The sequence below is a fragment of the Embiotoca jacksoni genome, unplaced genomic scaffold (genome assembly GCF_022577435.1).
Source record: "Embiotoca jacksoni isolate LCO1_2020_lvr unplaced genomic scaffold, fEmbJac1.0.p SCAF_54, whole genome shotgun sequence".
NCBI classification, from domain to species: domain Eukaryota; kingdom Metazoa; phylum Chordata; class Actinopteri; family Embiotocidae; genus Embiotoca; species Embiotoca jacksoni.
The window spans coordinates 1,656,546-1,682,490 of NW_027185408.1; the positions used below are offsets into that span (position 1 = coordinate 1,656,546).

At 49.4% G+C, this 25,945-nt stretch overlaps 3 protein-coding genes across 8 annotated transcripts; 2 read left to right on the forward strand and 1 right to left on the reverse strand.

Annotated features, from left to right (window-relative positions):
- Positions 1–792: 792 nt before the first annotated feature.
- Positions 793–16,162, forward strand: cep170bb (centrosomal protein 170Bb). 5 transcript variants are annotated; one of them, XM_069172667.1, is made up of 20 exons: positions 793–1,013; positions 2,194–2,331; positions 2,658–2,747; positions 3,287–3,365; positions 3,514–3,572; positions 3,831–3,948; positions 4,196–4,297; positions 4,532–5,032; positions 5,228–6,321; positions 6,726–6,902; positions 7,070–7,187; positions 7,528–9,261; positions 10,415–10,646; positions 10,780–10,936; positions 11,335–11,376; positions 12,171–12,308; positions 12,970–13,058; positions 13,221–13,314; positions 13,417–13,468; positions 13,605–16,162. In XM_069172667.1, exons 2-20 carry the CDS (start codon positions 2,227–2,229, stop codon positions 13,796–13,798), a joined length of 5,175 nt encoding a protein of 1,724 aa, XP_069028768.1. In that variant the 5' UTR covers positions 793–1,013; positions 2,194–2,226; the 3' UTR covers positions 13,799–16,162. The 5 variants fall into 5 exon arrangements, with proteins under 5 accessions (XP_069028768.1, XP_069028769.1, XP_069028770.1 ...); XM_069172668.1 differs by having other exon boundaries at positions 4,199–4,297; XM_069172669.1 differs by lacking the exon at positions 11,335–11,376.
- A 150-nt stretch (positions 16,163–16,312) lies between these two features.
- Positions 16,313–17,697, reverse strand: LOC138212346 (protein LBH-like). Its single transcript, XM_069172674.1, has 3 exons — positions 17,394–17,697; positions 16,976–17,132; positions 16,313–16,876 (listed from the first exon to the last, which is right to left on the reverse strand). The coding sequence occupies exons 1-3, from the start codon at positions 17,466–17,468 to the stop codon at positions 16,824–16,826; spliced, it is 285 nt and encodes a 94-aa protein (XP_069028775.1). The 5' UTR covers positions 17,469–17,697; the 3' UTR covers positions 16,313–16,823.
- Positions 17,698–19,501: 1,804 nt separating this feature from the next.
- Positions 19,502–25,369, forward strand: tnfaip2a (tumor necrosis factor, alpha-induced protein 2a). 2 transcript variants are annotated; one of them, XM_069172672.1, is made up of 13 exons: positions 19,502–19,767; positions 20,261–20,353; positions 20,435–20,886; positions 20,982–21,193; positions 21,314–21,428; positions 21,589–21,711; positions 21,792–21,886; positions 22,051–22,143; positions 22,363–22,489; positions 22,586–22,711; positions 22,800–22,949; positions 23,297–23,421; positions 24,265–25,369. In XM_069172672.1, exons 1-13 carry the CDS (start codon positions 19,554–19,556, stop codon positions 24,455–24,457), a joined length of 2,118 nt encoding a protein of 705 aa, XP_069028773.1. In that variant the 5' UTR covers positions 19,502–19,553; the 3' UTR covers positions 24,458–25,369. The 2 variants fall into 2 exon arrangements, with proteins under 2 accessions (XP_069028773.1, XP_069028774.1); XM_069172673.1 differs by having other exon boundaries at positions 20,264–20,353.
- Positions 25,370–25,945: the final 576 nt, after the last annotated feature.

The window sequence follows — 25,945 nt, forward strand, 5'->3', positions numbered from 1 at the left end:
CCCGACATGATCGGTGTGTTTGTGTCGTTCAAAGATTCTTTAAAAAAAAAAAATGAATGAAACAAATCGGATACCAAACGAACAGGGGTCAATAATTAATATTATAAACCGTATGAATGACATCATCATCATCATAAAGCTGCTGACAGCCAATACCGAGGTGACGTCATCCCAAACCGGAGCTTTCCCGTCATGAAGCGCCGGATCGCCGATGCACGTGACCCCACCAGAAGACATGAACCGTGTTCATCGATCATGGGATTGATTATTAGTTGGTGCCGATGAGGCTGTTCGTGTGTTCGTGTGTCATGTTGAACCTGCAGCTGAAGATCCGTCAAATCACCGACACTCTCACCGGAAACCGGCCCGCCTTCACAATAAGAGCAGAGATAAACACCGACGTGAGACGAGCTGAACGTGAACGAGCAGCTGCTGATTTACACTCTGAAGTTTGACTTCCTGTATTTTCATTAATGTGGGACGGAGGCTCTGCAGGACACAGTAAGTGAACATCAACACATGTTGGTAAATAAAAACAAATGAACCAGATCTCTGTTTAATATTCATCTGTCACTTTATCGCATCTTTATTTTAACACGTTTGTAAAACGTTTTGTTATTCTCACAACTGTTTTATACAAACCAGTAAAACAAATCATCCATATCATCATTTGATCAGAGTTGTGTGCAGCGTCTCTCCTGCTGATTCTACCTTGATACTTTTATTTTGAAGGCCCAGGTGCTACGCTTCCGGTGTCGCTGTCGCTTACGCGGTGCGTCTTGACGCAGCGGGTGGCCGCTGGTGCGTCAGGAGGAGGCAGACAGAGAGAGAGATGCCATAACAGCAGCAGCGGCAGCAGCGACCGTCACAAGCAGCGAACCCGATCCGCCTCCCGACGCTCCGAGTCCGGCTCCCCGGGACGCCTCTCATGCTCTGCCCGCCCCGCAGCGCCTCAGCCCGGGTTTCAATCGGCGGAGAGCAGCGGAGGAGCGGCGGCAGCATCTGGAGTGGAGGTAAGAGGAGGAGGATGAGGAGAGCAGGGCGTGGAGGAGGGGAGCGGACTGTCTGCCTGTCTATCCGCTCATCTGTCTGTCCTCCTGTCTGGCCTCCTGTCGCTCTGTCGGTATACCGGCTCCTCTCCGCAGCTGCAGGCCGGAGGGGCTCCTCCTGTCCGGCCTGCAGCCGCGGATGAAGCGTCGAGGCCCGGCAGGATGCTCCTGACGAGCCGCTCCGGTTCATCCAGCATCCTGTGTGTGCGTGTGTGTGTGTGTGTGGTATCCGGGTGCGGCCTTATTTCAGGTGCTGATGATGAAGATGGTGAGGATGATGATGATGTCACTGAGATGAACAGGTGATGACCCGCTCCAAGGTCGCATCCTGTCACACAGATCACATGACGTCGGACAGGAAACGCGCCCTCGTCATACATGAGCAATATGAATAGGAAACATCATGTATCCATCGGTCCATCGGTCCATCGGTCGATCAGTCAGTAGATAGACAGGGTGCAGCGGTTGTCATGGTAATCAATCCCTCCTGTTTCCAGCAGTGCTTCCTCTCCGTTAGTGATTGTCTTCATCATGCTTCCTCTCAGACTCGTCCACCTGCTGGGTTTCCGATTGCTTCTCAGGTGAAACAGTTGGCGGCTCCGTCGCCTGCAGCCTGAACTCGGGGCTGAAAAACCCGTTGATGTTCGGATCTGGTTTTCACTTCACTTGTCCATCAGGGCCCAGGACAGGAATCAGACTCAGGAAGTCACCCTGACCTGCAGGTGGCGCCGGCAGAGGTAGCTTCCATAACGTGCACAAGAACAAACGCCCCTGTTCACCAGTAGAACCGAGTAGAACCGAGTAGAACTGAGTAGAACCGTCAGCATCAAGTTCAGCGTGGTGAACGTTCACCGGTGCAGCCGGAGGCCCGCAGCAATTTGTCCGCACATTTTTTATCAACAATAAATACAATTTCCTACACATTACTTCACCGTCTTTAGTTTGATTGATTAATTGATAAAAGTTAGGAAAGAAGAGGGCATGCTGGGAAACGGGAAGTATATGCACAGTTACCGTGAATCTGTCTGCGCGACACGACACGACTAAAAGACTGATCGGCCTGTTTTAACAACCTGAGAGCGGAAACGAGTGAACGGGATGGAGCTCATGTCCTCTTTCTCTCTCTCTTTCCTCCGTTTCCCAGGATGCACTGGGGTTCCCCAGCAGGCCTTTGAAGATGAGCGTGACGTCATGGTTCCTGGTGAGCAGCTCGGGCACTCGGCACCGCCTACCCCGAGAGATGATCTTCGTGGGCCGAGAGGACTGCGAGCTGATGCTGCAGGTGAGAGGCTCCACGTTGGCCGCAAAGAGGCTTCCTGTAAGTTTGTGATGTCACAGACTCACAGTGATGTCACATGTTGGAAAATCAATAAATACAAGTAGTAACAGTGTGACTTCATTGGCACACTGATAATAATAATAATAATAATAATCATAATAATAATAATAATAAAAATATGAAGTATCCGGGTGTTAACCATCAGGTAGATCAGACTCAGTGTGACTTCACTTCCTGTTTGCATCTGACGTCCTTCAGAATGAAACTCAAGAGATTAAAAGTTGCTGCCTGCTGGTCTGGCTTTAAATCTGTGACTTTCTCGGTTTCAGTCTCGCAGTGTGGACAAACAACACGCTGTCATCAACTACAACCCGACGACGGACGAACACCTGGTCAAGGACCTGGGCAGCCTCAACGGGGTGAGATGCAAAAACAAACAAACAAACAAACAAACAAACAACTGAGGCTGCAGGAGCTTCACATTATTACATCACCCGATATAACCAGACAGACAGGTGGGGGAATGATGTCACAGGTCAGAGGTCACAGAACGTCAAGAATGTATGCTGGGAAATTATAATTAGTTTGTCCAATGACCTCACTTCCTGTCAAGGGAGGGGCTAACCATCATCATGAAATCACGAAAAAAAAACTAAAAAAGTCTGCTGTGATGTCATTGGATAAGCAAACTAGCATTTCCCAGCATGCCTTCTTACGTTGTAGAAGAAAGATCAAATGAAACAGGTGAATGTGATTTGAAGATACATATAAACTTGTCGTAATTACTCACTCGAGCAGGGCTTTGATTATGTGCGAAATATAACACTCTGCTTTTGTTAATATAAAAAGCATATTCTTTAAAATCTACTCAATGATGACAAACAAACAAATAAACAAACAAACAAACAAACAGCGCTCAGAGTCCTTCAAGGTTTCACGGTTTGTTTGTTTCCTGCAGACGTTCGTGAACGACCTGCGGATCCCTGATCAGACCTACATCACCCTGAAACTGTCCGACATCATCCGCTTCGGATACGATATCCTTCCTCTGTGTGTGTGTGTGTGTGTGTGTGTGTGTGTGTGTGTGTGTGTGTGTGTGTGTGTGTGTGTGTGTGTGTGTGTGTGTGTGTCTTTGTCTTTGTGTGTATTTGGAATGTTTAATATTTTTCTGAGCCTTCTCTTCACATTCTCACGTCTACATTCTGGAGAAAAGTCAACACAGAGTCCCAGAGGAGGCTCTGAAGGTCAGTGTGTGTGTGTGTGTGTGTGTGTGTGTGTGTGTGTGTGTGTGTGTGTGTGTGTACTTGTACAACTGTCTTTGTGAGGACCAGCTTTAGTTTTAGAGCATCAAAGTAAAAACAGTTTGGCCTTCATTTCTGACAGCTTTTCAAAGGCTGATGGATGTTAAGGTTCAGACAGGGTTCAGGTGAGGACCAGGTCCGGGTCAGGACCAGGTCAAAGTCAGGCTCAGGGCTGATGAAGTGCTCTGTTTGTGGTTCCAGCATGAGAAGTACAGCAGTCAGCTGCAGATGAGTCTGAAGGCTTCAGAGGCGAAGAAGAGCGAAGAAGACGAGCGACCGAGAGGCGAGAAAACCCCGAGTACCAAGAGCCTGACACAGGGTACAAATACTGCAAACAATACTGCAAATTATACTGCAAACAATACTGTAAACTATACTGCAAACAGTACTACGAATAATACTGCGAACAGCACAAAACAGAGAATCAGGAGTCTGACACAGGGCACTAATACTACAACAGTACTGCACACAGTATAAAACACAAAGTACTGATCCTGCTCAGGTTCACAGACTGACGTTTATTCATTAACTGTTGGACTGAAATAAACCGAGTGTTTCCGTGACAGAAGCTCCGGGGAGTCGACCGACTCCTCTGTACGGTCAGCCGTCCTGGTGGGGAGAGGAGGATTATGGGAGTAAAGTCCAGACCAGCGATGAGCCTCATCCAGGTAAACATGTCTTCTGTTATTACCACGTTCTCCAGTATTTAAACATTTTCATCATTTTTACTCTTCAACACCACATTTTTATTGAATTTTAAAAGCAGAAAAATGAAACTAACATCTTTCATGTTGTTCTAATCGAGTCTCCAGAATTCAGATGTTCTATATTTACTGTTTCTTTTGATATCAGTGGTGTTGTTATAGTTGTTGTGTCTTCACTGACGTCCCCGTCTCCGTCAGACATGCAGAAAGACGCTGTGGATCCGGATTTTTCCGGATCTCTGTCAGAACCAAAGACCCTCTTCCCTTCGTACCACCGTGAGCCGAGCTACTTCGAGATCCCCACCAAGGACTTCCAGCAGCCCAAAACCCTGGGGGCGGAGCTCCAGGAGATCCCCACCAAGGACACAGACACGCCCCTGGCCCCACCCTCCCCGCCCACCCCGACCCCGCCCGTCGTTCAGAGCCACGCCTCCTTCACCATCGAGTTTGACGACTGCATGCCCGGCAAAATCAAGATTAAAGACCACGTCACCAAGTTCTCCACCCGCCAGAGGAAGGCACAGGCTCCGCCCAACAAGACCGCCATGACGGCCACGCCCGCGGACGTGATGTCGGCAGAGTGCAAGGTCGCCGACTGGCTGGTCCACAGTGACATCACCATGATGAGGAGACGCCCGCCGTGCGAGGACGTTTACAGCACCAAGAGCGACCTCGCCGTGAACATCAAGACACTCAGAGGTCAGTACCGGAGCTTTCAGTCAGCGAAGTGGTGGAAATACCTGCGCAGCTCTTATATTTAAACCTTCTGTAGCTTTCCTTGATTCTCAGGATGAATCTTAAATGAAGTTTGTTGACCCCGTGACCTTTTCTGTGCACCACATCAAATGAGATGCTGCTGGCCTGATAGTATAATCCTTTTCTTCCTGTTGCCAGGTCACCATCATGACGACGGCACCCAGAGTGACTCGGAGGACCCGGTTCTCAAAGGAAGAAGAAAATCCCACCACTTGGTCCACTCTCACCACTCCATCCAATCAGAGCAGTCCGAGGCATCGCAGCAGACCGTCCAATCAGGTCCAACTGTCCACTGTCAGCTACCTGCTGAAACCCAGAAGCTCCAGTCCTCTCCACCCAGACCGGCGCCGGCCTCACCTGTGGCCCCCGAGCGGCCCCTGTCCCAGAGCCCTCCTCAGGCTCCATCCCCCACAGACACGCCCAAGCAGGGGCCCCCCGAGCACCTCCCCCAGCAAGCCTTCATCATTGAGTTCTTCGACGACAACCCACGAAAGAAGCGCTCGCAGTCCTTCACGCACAACCCCGCCCACACCGACTCGTACTCTGCCCTCAAGGCCAAGCTGGAGCGGCGGAAAGGTGGCGAGAGGCCAGCATCCGTGCACGGCCACATCCCCCCCACGCAGCAGGTGACGGTGCCTTTGAAGGGTCAGGGCCAGGGTCAGGGCCAGGGACACAGCGGCCCCCAGAGGTCGAGCTCTCTGAAAAGGGAGAAGACGGAGGGCGAGGCGGCTTCCTCCCGCTCCTCGCCCGGTATCATCATCAGACCTTTCGGCAGCGTTGGGAAGAAATCAAAGCTCGCCCAGGAGTTCGCCGCTGAGTTCCTGAAGGATTCGGCTCACAAGGACTCCTCCCCAACCAGAGACAAGACATCTCCTCCACCGATGTCTGCGCCGCCGGTGATGGTGTCATCGCCTCAGGGAAGAATTCCCTCCCCACAAGAAGCTCCAGCACCTTCTCCAGTCTCCTACCCTTCCTCCCCCTTCCATCCTCCGCCGACCTCCAAGTCCTCGATCCCGACCAACACTCCTGGCCAGACCGCCTCTCCCGTCCGTTCAACCGGACCTCCCATGTCCCCTATGTTGCCCCTGGGTGTCCGCGTAGGAGACCCCAAAGGTTCCCAGAGGATGGTGAGGAATGAGGAGGACGACAGTCTGAGCGATGCCGGGACCTACACCATCGAGACGGAGTCCCAGGATAAAGAGGTGGAGGAAGCTCGAAATATGATCGACCAGGTGACTTCACAGTGACATAAAGTAATAATTTTCAGGATTTTGCATTAATGGCTTTAACTGTTGGTGGAAAAAAGACTTTTTCAGAGTCCTGAGCAGTAGTGGCTTCAGAAAAAAACAAAAAAACAAGTAGTGTCTGAGAGTTTATTTGTAGTGTCAGAAAAAGTAACAGTAAATCCAAACATTTGAGTTACTCAGTGCCAAACCCTTCGTCAGGTGTCAATCAGAAATGGTTCAATATAAAGGTTTAAAATGAACTGGAACTATCTTCAGGTAACTCTTTTTATTAACAGTGTGTGTGTGTTTTAATCGCCTTTAGGGATGCATGAAACTACTTGTTCCTTCTTGGTCCTTCCTGTTTCCGTGGTCCTGCCCCCCTTCCTCATGCATGCCCTGTGCTCTGACAGGTGTTCGGTGTCCTCGACTCTCCGGAGTACAGTGGTGTGAACACAGGAGTGTATAGACCTGTAATAAATGATGGCAAGGATGAGCAAGCTAACCTGCCTAGCGATGGTAGCACTGTGGACCCGTTGCATGGCTTTATCCCAGCTGCTATCAGCGGCCCCCCAACAGGCCCCATACAGGTAAAAAAAACCTCTGGACCGACCTGGAAGAACACCTGTATAGCATGTTCTGATCCCAGTGCATGCAGACAGGCGGTGTTATTCCCTGTTTCTCCTGCTACATATCTCACTCTGTCAAGTCTTATTGGACTATTTCTATTCTCCGGTAATGTTGTTTTGTCTTCTAGGTTCCGGCTGCTCATGCAGCAGGTCTGGAAGGACCTAAGTGGGTTTCCCGGTGGGCCAGTCTAGCAGACGGTTATGCCGAACCTGGTTCCACTCCACCTCAAGGGGAATGTCTGGAAGGTGCTGTTGAAATTCTGTCTTCGGTTTTGTCAGAAAATAACTTTAACAGGATGCGTGAAGGGCTGCCTATCAAGCACTCATCCATTTATTGTTTTAACGCAAGATCTACAATATATCTACATTACCATTAAATACATTACATGTCTTTTCCCCCTTGGTAATCATATGTAAGTGTTTCTGTCGTGTATGTGGTCTCATTAATCCTTAGATTCTTAAATTAATGACTAATTTGTGCACTTAAGAGTGAACAAATCAGATCATGTGAAAATACAAAACAAATACAAACATGTAAAAGACACTGACATGAAAAAGTTGAGATAATACCGGATTGTTTTTGTAGATATGCGCTTCGTGAGCCGGTCGATGGGAGGTTACAGCTACGACAACTCTGAGTCCGAGTCCAGCCACAGCTCCAGGACGAGAAGGCTGCTGCCCCAGGTGCCTCCAGAAAAGCCGGATAGTGTTGCTCCGAGCATCCTGATTCGCCATGAAGCTCACCACGGTGGTCAGGAACCCCTGGACCGAGTGGCTGCTCTTCCCCGCCAACAGGACTCCACCCAGCGCCTGTCCGTTCAGGATGACGTGGACCCGGACAGTCTGAGTGATGCCAGTCGCTCGGATGACACACCTGTCCTGGAGAAAACAAAGAAGAGTCAGGCCAGGACCGGAGCTACATCTCCGGGGACCACCAGGCCTCAGTTTAAAGGTCAGGAGAAAGTGTCTCCATCCACCAAATCCACCTGTTTCTACATCGGTTCTGGAGATCAACCAGGCAAACCTGATCAGGCTCGGAGCCCACTGCAGTCTGAAAGGACCCAAGACCCGCCTGCAAAAAGTCCCCCAACCACCGTCCTGATCCGACACCTGAGTGCTCACGAACCCAAGAGGACGGGTGTCAAACCCAATAGCTCTGCTCCAAACCTCCAAATGCAGGACAAGGATTCTGTCCCCTCAAAGGACGGCTGCATGTCGTCCTTCGTCCGGCAGGAGAGCTTCACCAAAGACCGGCCCAGTGACACCGTTCAGATGAAGAAGCTTCCTCACATCTCCAGCCACCCGTCCATCAGAGACATGGAGCAGAGGAGGGAGAACCTACAGGACGCACAGCCCTTCCTTCAGGAGGCAGAGGGAACTCTGTCTTTAATGGACACCAAGTTCCCCTCATCCGGCTCTGGTCGCAGCTCAAAGAAAGGGGGCTCTTCCAGCCACATGGACGATTCCCTTTCCGGTGAGTCAGACGTCGATACAGCGAGCACTGTGAGTCAGGTGAGTAGCAAAAACGCCGCCGTCAGCTCCACGTGTAAAAAGCGTCCGGCCATCAGCAGCCTTCAGAAGGAGAAGTCCTCCTCCAGTCCATCCATCCAAGAAAAGGGACGGCAGCTGAGTGCCCGCGAACGGCTTTCGGAAAAACGCCGGAACCAGGTGACTGCCGATGCTTCGAGCAAGGCAGAGGCAGCGAAGCGCTTCCAGATGCGCCGCAGTGCGGGCAACCGTGGCTCTCTGGACTTGTCTGAGGGCCCACAGGGTTCTGTTTCACACTGGGCCGAGACAACGTCATCTGACCATGAAATTTCCCGTCCGTCTAGCCGCAGCAAGAAAGTCATCGCCCCTCTTCAGAAAGAAGACAACGGAAAGACGCCGAAGACAACGACTCAGCAGGTTCTGACGCGGTCCAACAGCCTGTCGGCACCGCGGCCGACCCGCGCGTCAATGCTTCGTCGCGCACGCCTGGGCGAGGCCTCGGATAACGAAGGCGCCGAGACCGACCGGGGCTCCCAGAATTCCGACCACATCGTCGCGCCGCCTAAAGCATCCGCTGAGGCGAAGAAGCTGTCCCGGCTGGACATCTTAGCGATGCCCAGGAAGAGGACCGGCTCCTTCACGGCTCCCAGCGACAGCGAGACGTCCTCCGCGGCCCGGTCTGGTTTCTCCAGTCGGAACTCTGAGTCTGCCGCCGCCAGCAGGAAGACGTCAACGGGCGACGCCCGGCAGGCAGCTAGTAGAGGCGGCGGAGCTTCAGGGAAGCAACCGTTGACCCGTACCCGGTCCAGTGGAGCCAAGTATCCCAGCGCTGGTGAGCCTTCTTATCTTTTGTTGAGTTTTACCTGCTTCTGTCCTTCAGGAGGTGGTGACCAAATTGTCTTATCGTCAGGGTACGAATCTCTTCAACAAAATGAACTGTGTATTCTTCGATCATCGTCTGGTGTCCGGGTCATATTACTTACAAGTATTGGTGGCCTCCCTGTTCAAATCTGTGCACGACTTAATCAACTGGTCGGTTGTAATCCCATCACAGCTTTGTAAAGGTTAAAAAAAACCACATCAAAATAAGCAGTGACAATATTCTTTAATTCAGTGACACAGACTTCAAATGTCCAAATTCACATTTTCCAAAGCTGCTGAATCGATGCAAACGGTGGCCTCACCGGGTTTGTGGAATCTCCTGCGTCTGTTTGTGAAGGATGTACTTTGAGTTTATGTATTATTTTAATACATACCCTTTGCTCTCTGTGTAATTCTATACACCGGTGATGTTTAGGATTTGATTGCATCAACTTATCAGAAAGGCAGCAGTTTAAATACCTCAGATCAGCATCTGTGTGTTTGGTGTTTGCTGCACTCTCCTTTGAGAAATACACAACAAACCTGTTGTTTTTTTTCCCTACCATGAGCCTCTTCATTGAAAAATATAAAACATCTCTGTTTTCGGGAACGTCTGCCTCTTCATTGTCATCATGGATCACGTCAGAGTTATGTCCCCGGTGATTTAGCGGTGTCGAGCTCTTGGTTGCCGTGGAAACACAGCTTTTCCGCCTCAGTGTCCTCAGTCGTGTTCAGGGAATCGAGGATGCGACTGTGTGTGCATCCAGATCCCGGATGAAACTGACAGCAGACACCAATATAATACGACAACACTGTGGGATTCGGTGTCCCTACACAATCACGAGCCTCAGTGAATGTTGCTATGGAGACACTTCAGTGTAGTGTTGTGTCAGGTTCAGAGCAATTGGATTTAATTCTTCCGCTACTGATGCAAAATCCAAAATGCCAGAATTTCTTCAACAATTTACAGAAAGTCCAAACGTACCTCCCATCAGCTGCACGGCAACAGAGTCTGAAGCTCTCTGATTGGACGTTTCCAACAGCAACGCTCCCTGGGAGTCGCGGGTGACTTTTCTTCTTAAATTGTTTAGTGACATTATCAAACCATATTTATATATTTATAGGTTCTCGTCGCAGGCAGAAGGGCTCAGACTTCTCCTCTTCCTCTGATGAAGAATACGAGACAAGCAAATCCAAACGCTCCTCCCATCCGTCGTCCTCCGCCCAGACACCACGCAGCCACCGGACGGCCGCCGCCCGGTCCAAGTCTGTCTCCCAGGAGACAGAGGAGGACGAGGACCAGAATGACGTTGACCCCTACCAGAACTGGTCCACGCACAGCGCCGAGATCGCCAAGTAAAAAAAAACAAAAAAAAACTCAATGAAATATTCCGACACACCTTTTAACCCAGGCATCCACCTACCATGGGCTGATCTGTGATGATGTCACTCAGACCTCCATTGTGACTCCTTTTCCGATTCCTTGCAGGCTCAGTCAAGATCTGGCTAAAGATCTGGCCATCCTGGCGAAGGAAATCCACGATGTCGCGGGTGACGGAGACTCGCCGAGCTCCGGCATGGGCACCGCCACCTCGCCCAGCTCGCTGCCCAACACGCCGGCCTCCACCATCTCCGCCAGGGAGGAGGTGGGCCATGAACATCCCCCATACCCACCCCCCCTCACCCTCTCCCACCCACCCACGACCATCACACAGAGCACAGCTTGAAAAACTGGGAACACACAAGGTTTTAAACACGAGATGACAACACTGACTTGACCAGCAGGGGGCGGTCTAGAATTCGTAAGGGAGAAAAGTCAGTCAGTAAATGTGCATCTCCAAGTCAACTTATTTCTTCCAGTGTGTTCCCAGTTCAAACATGAATAAGTGTATCAACTCTGTTGTCTGTTTGTAATTCATTTGTCCTGACGGCGACGCTGCGGTGAGCTCGGAGGAAAAGTCTTGTTCTCTGGTTGCAGGTTGATTTGCAGGAGCTTCATCATGCTTTGGATACTCATGATTCATTTCTCTGTTCTGCTGCACAGACGCCATCTTATCCATACTTTCGTGGGGTTCGACCATCTCAGGTGTCTAACTCATCCCTCCTCCTGCCCTGTGATTGGTTCTCCTCCCTCCCCCCATCACTGATCCTAACACTCCCCTCTCATTGGTGTTGGATTGTTCTGAAGCACATTTGACTTTTTTTGTTTGTTTTGAGATTTGAGTGGTCCTGTGTCAAAGACTATTAATGACACAACTATTGAGCCAGTGTAAAACAAATCCAGGCTGGAACCAGTGTGCAGGATCAAGGTACGCGGGTACGACCCAAACTCCACCCGACCCAACTCCACCAGTTCTACCCTATAATAGCCAACTCTACCTGTCCAACTTCAACCTTACTATAAACTGACCGAGCTCTATTTGTCCAAGTTCTACTCTACTATACCTGATCTACCTGTCCCAGTTCTACCCTTCTATTCCTGACCTAACTCTACCCTGCTTTCCCAGTTCTGATTTGTTTTGCGCTGACTCATCATTGTTGCTGTTATTGAACTTCCATTGGCCTTCCACCATTAATGAACTGGTTTTGCTGTTCTTGGGTCAGTTCATGGAGCTGTGGCTGGTGACCGGTCGGGTTCTCCTGCACTCCCACGTCTCCTCGTCGTTGTTAACGCGCTGTATCCCAGCAGTACTAAAATTCACTGCATACACTGTTGCCCCCCATCCCCTCCCCAACCCCCCCCCCACCATCGCAGCTGCATGTTGACTTGGTGCATGCGTCACAAAGCACCACCATCACCGACCGGCTGCTCGCTGGTTAGATGACGAATATTTTAGTGGTTGGATTACCGAAGCCAGACTCCCTCTATTCTCTTTCCAGCTGGTCCAACATATCCCTGAGGCCAGTTTAAACTACCAGAAGGTTCCTCCAGGTTCTGCTGCCATCTTGGACCTGGACGCAAATATGAATGAGCCGGAGCCCGGTTCTAAGCAACGGCGTCCATGGAATCGCGAAGAGGTCACTGTCTAATCCCACTGAGGCATACGTTTACAATACGTTCAGTGTGCCTCCGATCAAAAGTTTACTTTTTAAAGTGGCACCAGATATTTTTTGACTGTACAAACACTTGTCTTTTAAAGTTCAGTGAGTAGTTGGCAAACTCGGTAACAACAAACTAGCACTTAGCAAAAAAAACAAAAAAAGCTAGCGTGCTGGCCTACTGTGATAGGCTAGCGGTACCACCAATAGCCAGCTAACTTGTTGTTAGTTAGCTGGGCAAATTTAGTGTTTGACCCCCAGCGAGTGCGTGAACACGACGTCAGCAGGTTTCCAGCTCCACGTAATTCTTGAAGGCCTGCTAGCTACCCCTTAGAGGCAGAGCGTGTTCGTTACAGCTGTAATCTGAACAAATATCCTAATGATCGATTCCTAGAGAATTACAAGCAGTGAAGCTAAACATTTTAAGTTTGTCCTGAGGGTGGCGCTCGACTAAAGAGTCAGCATTCAAGGCCCTTCGATTCAAAAAAAAAAAAAGATGTGAAACATGTAGAGTTTACTGCGACTGTTGCAGTTAGTTTTGGTGTGCTGGGACGTCGGCGTGTAAACTGCTGGTGTTGAAGCTGTGGCCGGTTTCACCTTCATCTTCTTCCTTTTCCTCCTCTGAACGAACTCTTTCCAGGTGATTCTGGACAACCTGATGCTGAATCCGGTGTCTCAGCTGTCTCAGGCCATCCGGGAGAACACCGAGCAGCTGGCCGAAAAGATGAAGTAAGGAAGTTTACCGCACTTTAAGTAACAGCAGCGTCAACATTTCGTAGTGCTGGTTTTTTTGGGTCGGTTTCCGCTTCGGCTCGGTACAGCAAATACTCCTTTGTTTTGGGAACATTTCATTTTGCCGTCTTCATGACCCCGGCACCGTGTCCGTCTCAGGGTTTTGTTTCAGAACAAGGCGGAGGTCTGGGAGGAGATCGAGGCGAAGATCAACGCTGAGAATGAAGTCCCCATCCTGAAAACCTCCAACAAGGTTCATCTTGCACATACGCATCAATTCTAATGACGCTCGGCCCTTTTTCACACAAAGAGCACATCTGGAAAGTTCTGTCCTGTTTTCTGCTTCCTGTTGCAGGAAATTACCTCCATTCTGAAAGAGCTGAGGAGAGTTCAGAGGCAGCTGGAAGGTGAGTGCAGATTTGGTTTGACATGTTTGTCCTGAGTTCATTTAGCCGAAATCCAAAGTCCAAATTCAGAGGGGATTTACCCTTCATGTTGCACACCAACACCGACTCCGTCGCTAACGTCCTCTTATTGTTCCAGTTATAAACACCATCGTGGAGCCCGGCGGGGGTCTTCAGGCTGCAGTCGTCGGGACGTCGTCTGTCGGTCAGACTCGACCGTCCTCGAGGGAGAAGAAGCCCACCAAATCCCGCGGAGCCTCTTCGACTTCCAACGCCAACGAAAGCACCAAACGACCGCCCCGTGGACCCGACGGGGCCCATTACATGGCCTGAGTCGGGCCTCCGTAGCACCTGTAGATAGGAAACCGTGCGTCCACACTGGCGGCGGGTCCAGTCCGACCTGGATCATCACCCGGAGGGACGTCAGCCCAGCGGGCCGCTATAAAGACCGTCGCCCGGTCCGCCTCTGACTCCTCCTCTTCATCATCGGCCCGAGAAACGCCTTGGAGCTGCGGCCCACAATGCACTGCAACCCACAGCACACGTCCAACGTGACGACTCAGCGCGGCCTTTTGGTCGAAGGGGTCGAACGTCAGCTGACTGAAGACGAATCCGTTTCACTCCGACGTTTTTTAAAGATCTTTTCGGTCCCCTTCGGTTTCCCGCGTGCGATGCATTGTGGGTAAGACGCAGCACACCGCGGAGGTCTGCGGGAGCTGCTGGCGGTGTGGACGCACCGAAACTGTCCGCAAACAACAAATCCCATCATGCGTATCCAGTGATTCAGTCCGTACGAACTTTAACGTGATGTAGAGCTGCTTCTCCGTCGCACAAACCAAACGTAGTTGAAGCAGCCGCTCGCCGCCGTAGAAACGTGTACAAACGTAGAAAAACTCCGTGCTTCGATCATCCGTCCGAGCGGACGGTAGTTCGTGTGTCCGTCTGTGTTCACGAAGAGGAAGTCGAAGCTTTTCCTGGCAGACAGGAAGCGGCTGTAAAGTAAAAACCGGTGTGATGTTTTATTTCATTGAATGTTTCTGTTCTGTCGTCCGTCCCGCTGTGATCGTGCTTTTACTGTGAAGCCGCGTCCGCTCGGCTGAATGTCGGAGAGTCTTCTGAGAAACGTCTGGAACCGATCGTCCTGTTTATTGACCTCGATGACTGAAAAGTCACGACGATCCGCTCATGACGGGAGGCCGGTGGGTTCCACGTGCTGCCGTCGAACTGAAGATTCGTAAAACTCACGAGTCTGATTAGTTAACTCCAAACATGAAGCACAGCTTTGGTTTTATTTTGAAAAAAAGCCGCGCAACGACGTTGTGTTTTTTTTTTTTTTTTTTTCATTTCTGAGCAAAAAGAGTTCACAAAAGAAAAAAATTACACATTTAAGTCGTCCTGAATGTCATCAGATCCTGACATCCTCCTGAACCCCAGTTTGGTCTGGGGGTCAGAGGTCAGGCTGTTAACGACGAGTCCTTCAACCTCAGAATCCATAAATTAATCAATTAATCAAAAAAACCTTTAATGATTCAGACTGTTGTTACCCAAAGTCGTTCCCACTGAAGAGAACCGCCTGCTGCGACTGTAAGCCGGGCGGTGGACCTTGAGTGTGTCGTGTTGTGTGTCGTGACCCGATGAGGTCGTCCCTCGCTTATTCAGATTGTTTTGACCTTTGACCCTGTTGTAAAAAGCTTCTTTAACATAAATGAATAAAGTATTTAGAGTTGTGGACGCCGCCTGCTCAGAGGAGGGCGGTGTGTGTGTGTGTGTGTGTGTGTGTGTGTGTGTGTGTGTGTGTGTGTGTGTGTGTGTGTGCGTGTGTGTGTGTGTGTTGTAGTTGCTGTATGTTAAGCTAATGTTTGTGTGGAAAACAGACGTTCAGTGAAGCCTTCTGATTGGCCGACAGATGACGGTTAGCCTAGCTTAGCACAAACTGTCAGCCTCACAGCCTGTCTGATTCACGTGTTGTTTTTTTTGGTCGTCGCACATCAGAGCTTCCGTCAGAAACGTGCCACGTATCACCCGACACGCACACGCGGTCGCAGGTGGCGTCACGCGTGTTTTACGTGTTCGGCAAACAGTCGCACACGTGAGTCAGACGTGCTCGGAGGTGCCGTGGGTGCAGATCCATTTCTGCTGCCTGTCTTTGTGCTAACGCTAACTCCATCCTTTCACTGGACCGGTGCTGTAGACGGAGAGACAGGAAATGTTTTATTTTGAAAAGGTGCATGCTTCCTGTAGCTTGAGGCAGGTGAGAGTTTCGAGGCTAGTTCACCAAATGTGCACTTTTTTTCCGTTGACGACCACCAGGTGGAGACGGGCGGAGCTCAGACTCGTCCTGCTGTTGTCGTGCTCTGCAGCCAGTGAGAATGTATTGATTTAATCACAACTCGAACCTGATTGGCCCGCTGCTGTGATGATGTAACTGCTGCTGCTACAGGTGATTGGTCATTTGGGCTACCTGCATCTCGTGTTTTACTTTTGTTACAGTGCATGAAACTCTGATCAGACGCTGTAGGAACATTTTTCCCTTTTTTTTAACGCATCATGTGACGGCCATCGGTCGTCCGCCGGGTTTCTGATCGAAGCAACTCATCGATTAGTTTGAAATGATTGAAATATATCTGAGCTCTCGTGTTTACATCGGCAGGATTTCTTTGTATCACCATGTCATTTGTAATAAATTGATTTCATGCATTCGAGCTGGTGATATTTGTTCTCAGAAACGGACGAACGAACACGCCTCGAACACGTTTCTAACATGAGCTGCAACTTCTTCTGAACCTGCTGCTTCAGATTCTACTGCACACACACACACACACACACAGTTGACTCTTCATCGTCATCATCACCACTTTTTATTTTCACAGTTTTCAGGAAACAAACGAGTTCAACAACCTGCAGAATGATCATTGATCAGTGATCACTGTGATCAGGATGATACTCAAAATATTTCAGAGATGATTTATTGATGACGAAACACGTTACAGCGACACGGTTTAAACACGTGGAGGAAGGTGAAGCTGCAGGTCAGAAAACAACAAACTGATTCAACATAAACAAAAGAGGTTGGAACATCGTCTTCATCACTCACGCACACAAATACACAATCACACACACACATGCAAATACACAAATGGCCGAGACGAAACAGCTGATCTATCAGCCGGTTTATTTTTCACTTCCTGCGTTTTACAGTCGACTCTTCGTCTGAAGTTTCTTCATCTTTCGTTCGTTCACTCGCTCCCGGTCTGACTCCGCCCCTCTGGTATGTGGGTGTGGCTACAGCGTACTGGCCCCTCCCCTAATCACAGACACTTTCTCACTGATTGGCAGATGATAACGTGGCCAGGAGGTTTTAAACTTCGCTCGTCACCTGCTCCTGTGGCTCCACCCCCTCCACCGCTGCACCTGGGAATTAAAAAAAAAAAAAGATGACATCATCGGGGGCAGGTACCGACCCTGAAGCAAATGAGGTGAAATGTTGCCGTCTTAGTGTGATGACCTCACCTTTGCCACGGTGTTCCTCTGTGACATCACTGCTGACATCATCGGGCGGCCAGCGGAGCTCTCCGCTCTCCACGTCGCCTCCGTCCGTCGGTTCCACCACAATGGACGGGAGGCGCCTGGAGGGTTTCGGAAAATGCTCGGCTGGATCTTGGAACACCTGCAGAGGAAGAGTAAGAGGAGGAAGAGGAGTGGACCAATCAGAGGCCTCGTTATGGACCTCCAGTGAACACGGAGCTGAACCAGCAGAGGTCGGTGGGACTGCCGACACCGGCCACAGGTGAACTGGACCCGTGTCGTCATGGCAACTGATAAACACGTCCCTCACGTCCAGGTTAAAATAACTGTAGTTACGCAAGTAACTCGAGTAACTGAATGTCCTGAAGTTTGAGGACGGCTGGAAATCATCTTCACGTCCTACCTGTAGGCACGCGGCATCCTCTCCACAGGCTCCGCCCACCGCCGAGTCACAGGTGTTCATCACCTCGTTGGTCATCTCGGCCGCTCAGAGAGGAGGCGGGACACTGAGAGGAGACCAAAAACAAAAAATCAATAGAAACCAATCGATCATCATTTGATTAGTTTTATTTCTCATCACACCGATCGATCGATCTGTTCAGCGAAGCTCAATCAAACGTGCAGACGGTCTCATCGGATCTCGCTCGAGTCTGTCTCTTCGGGCTGCGTTGTCATGGCGACAGACGGGCATACAAACACATGCAAACAACCTCACGTTTGTGTTGTGTGTGTTCATGTATGTGTGTGTGTGTGAGTGTGTTTGTGTGTGTCCTGCAGAGGGCGCTGATGTTTAAACACTGAGAATAAATTCAGATGTTCTGGACCATCTGATTCTGGACTCTGTGGGTTCTGGTCCTGGTCCAGGTTCTTCCTGGCTGGATGTTGGGTTGTGCTGGTCTCAGATTTTCTGACCAACATCTGGACGTGGGTCAAAGTTCAGAACTTCAAAATGAATTTTAAAAAAATGTGTCGAATCAGCGTCACAATAATACCCAGAGAAGAACACTCAGATGTTGGTCCAGCAGGGGGCGCCACCAGCTCTCAGTCCGGGACTCAGGAGTCAGACTGAGACCAGGTGAAACTGTTTTATTTACACCTTTAATGAGCAACAGAACCTGAACGGGCTAATGGGTCACCGTGGCAACTAGCATGTTACTACAACAGTCAACATGAATATCCTGAAGCAAAACCAGGCTGAGAAACGAGGACACGGAAACAAAGAGGACAAAAATGAAAAAGATGCAAAGAGGACACAGAGAGTCTGATCCGTGCAGTCATGTTCCTGTTGAAGCAACACTCATCAACTTCATAAAAAACATTCAGACACTGAAGGAGAACATGTGACGCACCTGGTGATGATGAGGGTGATGATGATGATGAGGATGAAGATGATGATATTAATGTTAAATCCTCAGAAGCTTGTTGTCGATCAGACGGACTGTTCAGCTGCTCTCCATTCAAATTCAGGTGTCACTTCCTGTGTGTGTGTGTGTGTGTGTGTGTGTGTTTTGCATACTGTCCTGATTTGCCTTTCTGTCTGTGATTTGCGTGTCGTCTTAGTTTCACTCAGACTGAGTCAGAAGTTAGAAAACCAATGTTGGATGATTAATTGATTGTTTGATTGATTGATTAGTGTTTTTATCTGAATATCAGGCTGTAATGTTCAAACACAATAAACAGACACTTTATTACATACAAACATATCGGATATTAAATTTAAAATTTATCGGAAACATATACAAACATCTAAGAAACATATCGGAAACATATCGGAAACATCCATACATATCGGAAACATATCGGAAAAATACAAACATATCGGAAACATATCGGAAACATCCATACATATCAGAAACATATCGGAAAAATACAAACATATCGGAAACATGTCGGAAACATATCGGAAACATCCATACATATCGGAAACATATCGAAAAAATACAAACATATCGGAAACATATCGGAAACATATCGGAAACATCCATACATATCGGAAACATATCGGAAAAATACAAACATATCGGAAACATCGGAAACATGTGGAGAGACAGGTAAGACAGACAGGTGAGACACATGACCTGATTACAAAAAAATCCCCCACCTGTTGCACCTGAGGATGCCCCGCCTCTCTATAGCAGAAGCTCCGCCCCTCTCCACCTGAGCCACGACCTTCAAAGTGATCCCCTGAATCCATCTATTATTGATCAGAGCTGCATCACTTATTAACAGCTGACGATCGATCAGGTTACCCAGTGACATCACACAGATGCTCAGTTCAGCTTCCTTCTGATTGGCCGCGAGCCATGTGACGGGTAAGGTGTACTCTTTGCCCTGAGTGCGGTCTGACAGGCTGAGGGGCTTTCTGATGGAGCTGTGATTGTAGGTGACGTTTGTAAACTCTGACCAGAGGTCGGATTCACTCAGTCACTTCATTTAAAGGGTGGCAGAGTGAATCCTGAAGGCGATTTTGAGGGTGAAATCACCCTTTTAAGACTTAATGAACAACTCATGTAAACAACAGAGAACAAATCCGCTCTCACTGGAGGAGGAAGAGGAGTAGGTGATGAAGGTCCATGAATGTGTAGTGATGCAGTGCAGAACTGAAACAGAAAGTGAAAGTATCTCAGAGCAAAAGAGGAGGAGATGCTCTGAGGAGGCTCAGACATCCTTCGGTCTCTGGGAGCAGCAGCATCCGAGTCATCTGGTTGTGTTCTGGATCCTGGTCCTGGACATGTGGAGGTCTTTTCTGTCCCGACGGTGTCAGCAGAGCAACATAGGTGAGATCAGCTTTTATTTCACATCATGACTCAGCGTTCTCTCCCACCCCACCCCTCGATCCTCCTCCTCCTCCTCCTCCTCTTCCTCCTCCTCCTCCTCCTCCTGCTCCTCCTCCTCCTCTGCATCAGAGAATCGTGCGGCTCGGAGAGGAGAGGTAGAAAAAAACTGCGGGAGTTTGATCGTTTGTGTGTCGTGGATCAGATTCATGTTTGTGTTTCCGGTGAAGGGTCCTTTTTTTACAGCTTCTCTATGAAACTGCAGCTTCTTTTTTTCTTTCCTTTTTTTTTCTTTCTATCATTTGAAGAGGCGCTGTGTGTCCTGCAGGGGGCGCCCCCCCCCCCCTTTCAGCTCTTCTTTGAGCTGAGCTCCCAACCAAACTCCATTCAGAAACTGACACATTTTAGAGTCTCAGTTTGTGGTTCCACGCAGAACCGCTCTGCTCCGGGGGGCTCGGTTCAACACAGGACACACGTCATGTTTTTAATCGTTCAGCAGGAGACCAGGAGGACCGAGGAGGAGGCATGAGGAGGCTGAAGATCCCAGAGAAGATCTGGAAGAACTGCAAACTGCGGAACCACAGGGAAAGTCAGTACCAGCAGAACCTCAATTAGAACATGATGTGAGCTGAGATCTGGTTCAGACACGCTCTGTGTTCTTTTCCTGCAGAGGAGGAGCAGCAGGAGGAGAAGGAGGAGAAGGAGGAGCAGCTGGAGGAGGTCAGCAGGAGGCTGATCATCAAGGAGGAGGAGCTCTTCAGTCAGGACTCCCGCCGTGAGGAAGAGGAGGACCAGCTGCAGAGAGACTTCGAGGCTCTGACACTCCAGATATGGATGGCCATCCACAACACCTTCACCACCTCCCCGTCCTCGTCGTCCTCCTCCTCGTCCAGTGGACCGCTGGAGGTCCTGAGGAGCGCCGTGGCCACCATCCAGCAGCAGGAGGCGCAGGACCGCCGCTGGACAGGCTGTCCACAGGACCGAGTCCCGGTGTGGCGTCCTCAGAGATGTCTCAGTACTCACAACGCGCTGCTGCGCAACATGGTGGAGTCGAGACTGACGAAGGCTGCGGAGGACGAGTCGAGTGGAGGGGACAAACTGTCCTCAGCTGTGAAGAGACAGGTGAGACAGGACACACCTGAGAGACAGAGACAGGTAGGAGTGGTTTTCAGAGTGCAGTGGATGATGTTGTTTCTGTCGCTCACACACCTGTCCAGGTGTGTCGGGTGGGGAAGTGTGTGAGAGAGGACCTGCTGACGTTGGCGAGGACGGTGAGGGACTGTTACCCTCCACAGATGGACGTCCTGAACGTCTACGCCGGACTCTACCATCGAGGCTTCTCCGCTCGGTTGACTGAACTCGCTGCTGCTGGACCGGAAACAGACGACTGCAGCTACCTGCTGTTCTGGGTCAACCACTGCTACCCTCAGTGAGTCCTGAACCGGAACCAGAACCTGAACCTGAACTTTCTTCTGGTTTGTGCTGCAGCAGCATGAAAACATTTACAATCCAGAGAAAAGTGAAATTCTGTGTGATCGATTCTTAACAGTGAAATCCTGAAACACGAAGACCTGGACGGACAGATAAAGACGGCCTGTCTCGGTTCCCTGCTGCTGCAGGACGATCTGAACCGGCTGGAGGACCAGTACCTGACCCACAAAGAGGTAAAACCCTGCAGAGAAGGAGGGCGGCGCTGCTTGCCGATGCCGATCCGGGAAGTGATTAATGCTGCCGAACCATTTAAAATCACGTGTGTGGATGTCTGATGGTTACACTCATAACCCCGGTTTCGAGCTCTCCGTGAACATGAGCCGTTTTCTGCAGGACAAAGTGAAGCTGTGGCTGAACACGGCGCTGAGGAAGGAAGAGGAGGGCTGGCTGAGCGGCAGCACACCTGAACTCATCGACTCCTACTGCTTCAGTCCGCTGGGGCTGGACGTCATACAGGTGGGACTCCGATTTTACAGGTGAGGTTCTGTGCGCTCCCCATGTAAACGTATTCAGTGCCGTGGTGTTTGTGTTGCCAGGTGATGGACAGCTCCCTGACCGAGTTCAGCTGTGCGATCAAAGACCCGAGCAAAGCTCAGAGGCTCACGATTCACCTGGAGAACTTCCTGTGCAGGTAGGCCACGCCCACCACAGACAGGAAGACCAATAAAGGCTTTATAGTTGTAAACAGTGTAGCGGTGTGGAGGCCATCTTATAATGACGTGGTGTGTGTGTGTGTGTGTGTGTGTGTGTGTGTGTGTGTGTGTGTGTGTGTGTGTGTGTGTGTGTGTGTTTCAGCTATACGAAGTGTGTGGAGGAGTTTGTGAAGGGGAGCCACAGTAACGTCGGCTCAGTGGTCAAAGCTCAGCTGGTCTGTGAGCAGCAGCTCAGGTGAGATCACACCTGCATTCACTCTTCTCCGCTTCACTTCCTGGTTTGCTTTTATATTCAGCAGATGGCAGGTGGACGATCAGCCAATCAGACTTCAGTATGAAATCATAACACCGAAAGCGTATCGTATCTGTATCTCTAAACTGCTCTGTTCTCTGAAACCCAGAGAGCATTCTGGGATATGTAGTGTTTAAGCTCTGCTGCCTATTGGTTTCTCAGGGATTACATCACGGGTCAAACAGGAAGTCTGTCTGAGGAGCAGAGACACCGCTGTCTGGACACTCTGTCTGGCCTGAGGGATTGTGGGTACAGGTGTTTCACCTGTCCTCTTCAGGTCCAGCTGAAGGTACAAATACCTGATATATGTACTCTGATGCAGTACTAATAGTCAGAAACGTCCCCGGAACACAGTGTCTCTGTTCTCTTCTATGGCCGACGCCAGCTGTCCCTGAGTCCGCTGTGGACGGAGGTCTGGCTGGACGGCTCACTTCCCGTCGTCGACCTGATGCTGGACTCTCTGAACCAACAGCTGGAGGATCTGACCGACCTGAAACCAGCCTGCAGACAGGTGAGACGTCCCGCCCGTCCACCTGTCTGTCCACCTGTCAGTCACCTGCCTGTCCACCTATCTGTCTGACCCACCTGTGTCCCTGCAGTCCCTGGTGAGTGTCCTCCATAGGGACGTGGCCCTGCGGTATGTGAAGAGGATGATGAAGAGCAAGAAGAAGAGCAGAGAGGAGCAGGTGGTCGGAGCTCAGAGGATGATCGAAGACAGTCAAAAGATCAGCAGCTTCTTCACACAGGAGGTGAGACAGTACTCTGATGTAGTACTCTCATGTAGTACTCTCCTGTAGTATTCTACATGTAGTACTCTCCTGTAGTACACTCCTGTAGTATTCTCCTGTAGTATTCTACATGTAGTACTCTCCTGTAGTACACTCCTGTAGTATTCTCCTGTAGTATTCTACATGTAGTACTCTCCTGTAGTATTCTACATGTAGTACTCTCCTGTAGTATTCTACATGTAGTACTCTCATGTAGTACTCTCCTGTAGTATTCTCCTGTAGTATTCTACATGTAGTACTCTCATGTAGTATTCTACATGTAGTACTCTGCTGTAGTACTCTGAGTACTGACAGTCAGTGTGTTTCAGGGATGCAGCGACGTTTCTCAGCTCGGTCTGATGATCTGCGGCCTCGCTGAGATTCTGCGGCTGCAGGATCCTGCAAGTGTTCAGCTGGAGCTGGTCACTCTGGCCCAGAGCTTCCCCGACCTCAGGTGGGTGGGACGGGGAGGGAGAGGGAGAGGGGGAGGTGGGCGGGAGGTGGGGGAGAGGGGGGCCACTGGGACGAGGTGTCATATCTGCACATCCATGTGTTGCTGTTCAGAAACATACACGACACATGAAACCTCAAATGCAGACACACCCATGTGTGTCACACAAACACTGACGCTGTGACCTGGATCCACTGTGAGGAGCACCTGGTTGCCGTGGAGACGGCAGGTGCAGCCGGGGTGGGGTTCGGGTGTCACAGATGTGTGCGTGTGCGTGTGTGTGTGTGTGTGTGTGTGTGTGTGTGTGTGTGTGTGTGTGTGGAAAACTACCGAGAGGAGTTGAGTCAACACGCAGAGACAGTTCACTTTTCATCGTGACGTTATTTGATTGGTCCAGAGTCAAAACAGGAAGTGATGTCAGAGAGAAGGAGGAGGATTTACTTCTGACCAGATGACGTGGCGATATGATCGTGTTATTGATTGGTCTCTGTGTTTGTTCCTCATTTAATGAGTTAAAAACAAAAAAACAAAAACGCTTGAATAGAAGCAGATGATTTTATTAATTAAAATACGGCGTTAGCTCTGATAAACTTCTGATGTCGCGTGTTTGTAGCTGATCAGTTATCAATAACTCTGAGAGCTGCAGCTGTTTGATGCAGACTTCAGTTCAATAACCAACTTCTCTGACATTGAAATACATGCTGTAGACCTCCACACAGCAGGGGGGCGCTGCAGGAAGGTTTTGATCGGACTAAATATTTCAGCCAGGACAGAATCAATCACACGTTCCCTCGTTGTTTTGACCTGATCGTCTGATTGGTCGCTCTCCGTGTCCTCTCTCCTCAGCGGCGCTCACGTCTCGGCGCTGCTGTCTCTGAAAGGCGGGCTGTCCGCCGCTGACGTTCGCTCCATCAGGCGGAGCGTGGAGGAGAACCGCCTCCTCATCAACCTCTCCACCAATCACAGCCCTGCTTTCTTCTCCGAGGTCAAAGTCAAATGGATCAATAATAAAATCAATCAAATGGGACTGAAAACATAAAAGGTTTGTCGGGTGCTAACATGTTAGAACGAGAGCTACTTCACATGTCAGTGAGTTTACAGTTAAATATCAGTGTTTTGAATCTGCTGCTTCATCATCGTACCAAATAATCAGCATTTTAATGTGTTCATAGGTTGTTACATTTAAACTCACTAATCTTATAGGAAGATGTACAGACGCCTCAGATGAAACCTGGGTCAGGCACAGATCCAGTCTGGGGTTCCTCAGTTTTTAGTTCTGGGATTCCCCAGGGTTTAGTTCTGGGTTCCCTTAGATTTTAGTCTTGAGGTTCCTCAGGGTTCACTCCTGGGTTCCCTTAGGTTTTAGTCTTGAGGTTCCTCCGGGTTCACTCCTGGGTTCCCTCAGGTTTTAGTCTTGAGGTTCCTCCGGGTTCACTCCTGGGTTCCCTTAGGTTTTAGTCTTGAGGTTCCTCCGGGTTCACTCCTGGGTTCCCTCAGGTTTTAGTCTTGAGGTTCCTCCGGGTTCACTCCTGGGTTCCCTTAGGTTTTAGTCTTGAGGTTCCTCCGGGTTCACTCCTGGGTTCCCTTAGGTTTTAGTCTTGAGGTTCCTCCGGGTTCACTCCTGGGGTTCCTCAGGGTTTGGTACTGGGATCCCTTAAGTTTTAGTCCTGGGGTTCCTCAGAGTTCAGTTTACTTCCTGTTGTTGAAACCTTTCATGTTAAAACCAGGTTCTGGTTTGAATTGTTATATTATCAAGAGAACTGCAGAGTTCTAAGTTCTCCGCTGTAAACACATCGATTCAATAAAATCATGAAAAGAGCTGCAGATCAGATGAAGGTTCAATCGTAAGTCATGATATCAAAGTACAGCTGTGTTCTTCTGTTGGATTTAAAGGAACAGTCCAACTGTCGGATCACTGAGCTTGATCTAAATAAATGTGTGTTTCAGTGCAGCTGCTGTTCTGTCGTCTGTTCTTTGTTTGTCTGATGTTTCCATGACGATTTATTCAGCAGCACACGAGGAACACAAATAATGAGTGAGTAAGCAGGAGGTTTCAGCTGCTTGTTACACTTTGCTTCCCCCTGCTGGTTAAAACCTGAACTGACTTCACAAATTTTAACAAACTCCTCCTACAAATTGAGTGGGTGACTCCCCCTTAAAAAGCCACATGGTTGCGTGTTTGTGTTGTAAATGCAGTCATAGGTCAACAAGTTGTTAAAAAGTCAGTAACAAATAAATTAAAAAAAAAATTAAATTAATTAATAATAAATAAATAATAAAATAAAAAAAATTACCACAAATTTCATCCCCCCATTAATACTAGTGTTAATATTTTCTATAGTTTTCATATGGAAAACGTCACAAAACTTGCGTCAGGCACCGAGTTTTTGAAGATGTTAAAGCTGCCAAAAAAAAGGCTTTTTTTTTTTCTTTTTTTTTTTAAAGAATAAGGAACGATATCTAGAAAAAAACAAAACAAGGGGAGCCGGTCCGACCCGACCAGCTGGATCTTGGTTGTCCGGTTGAA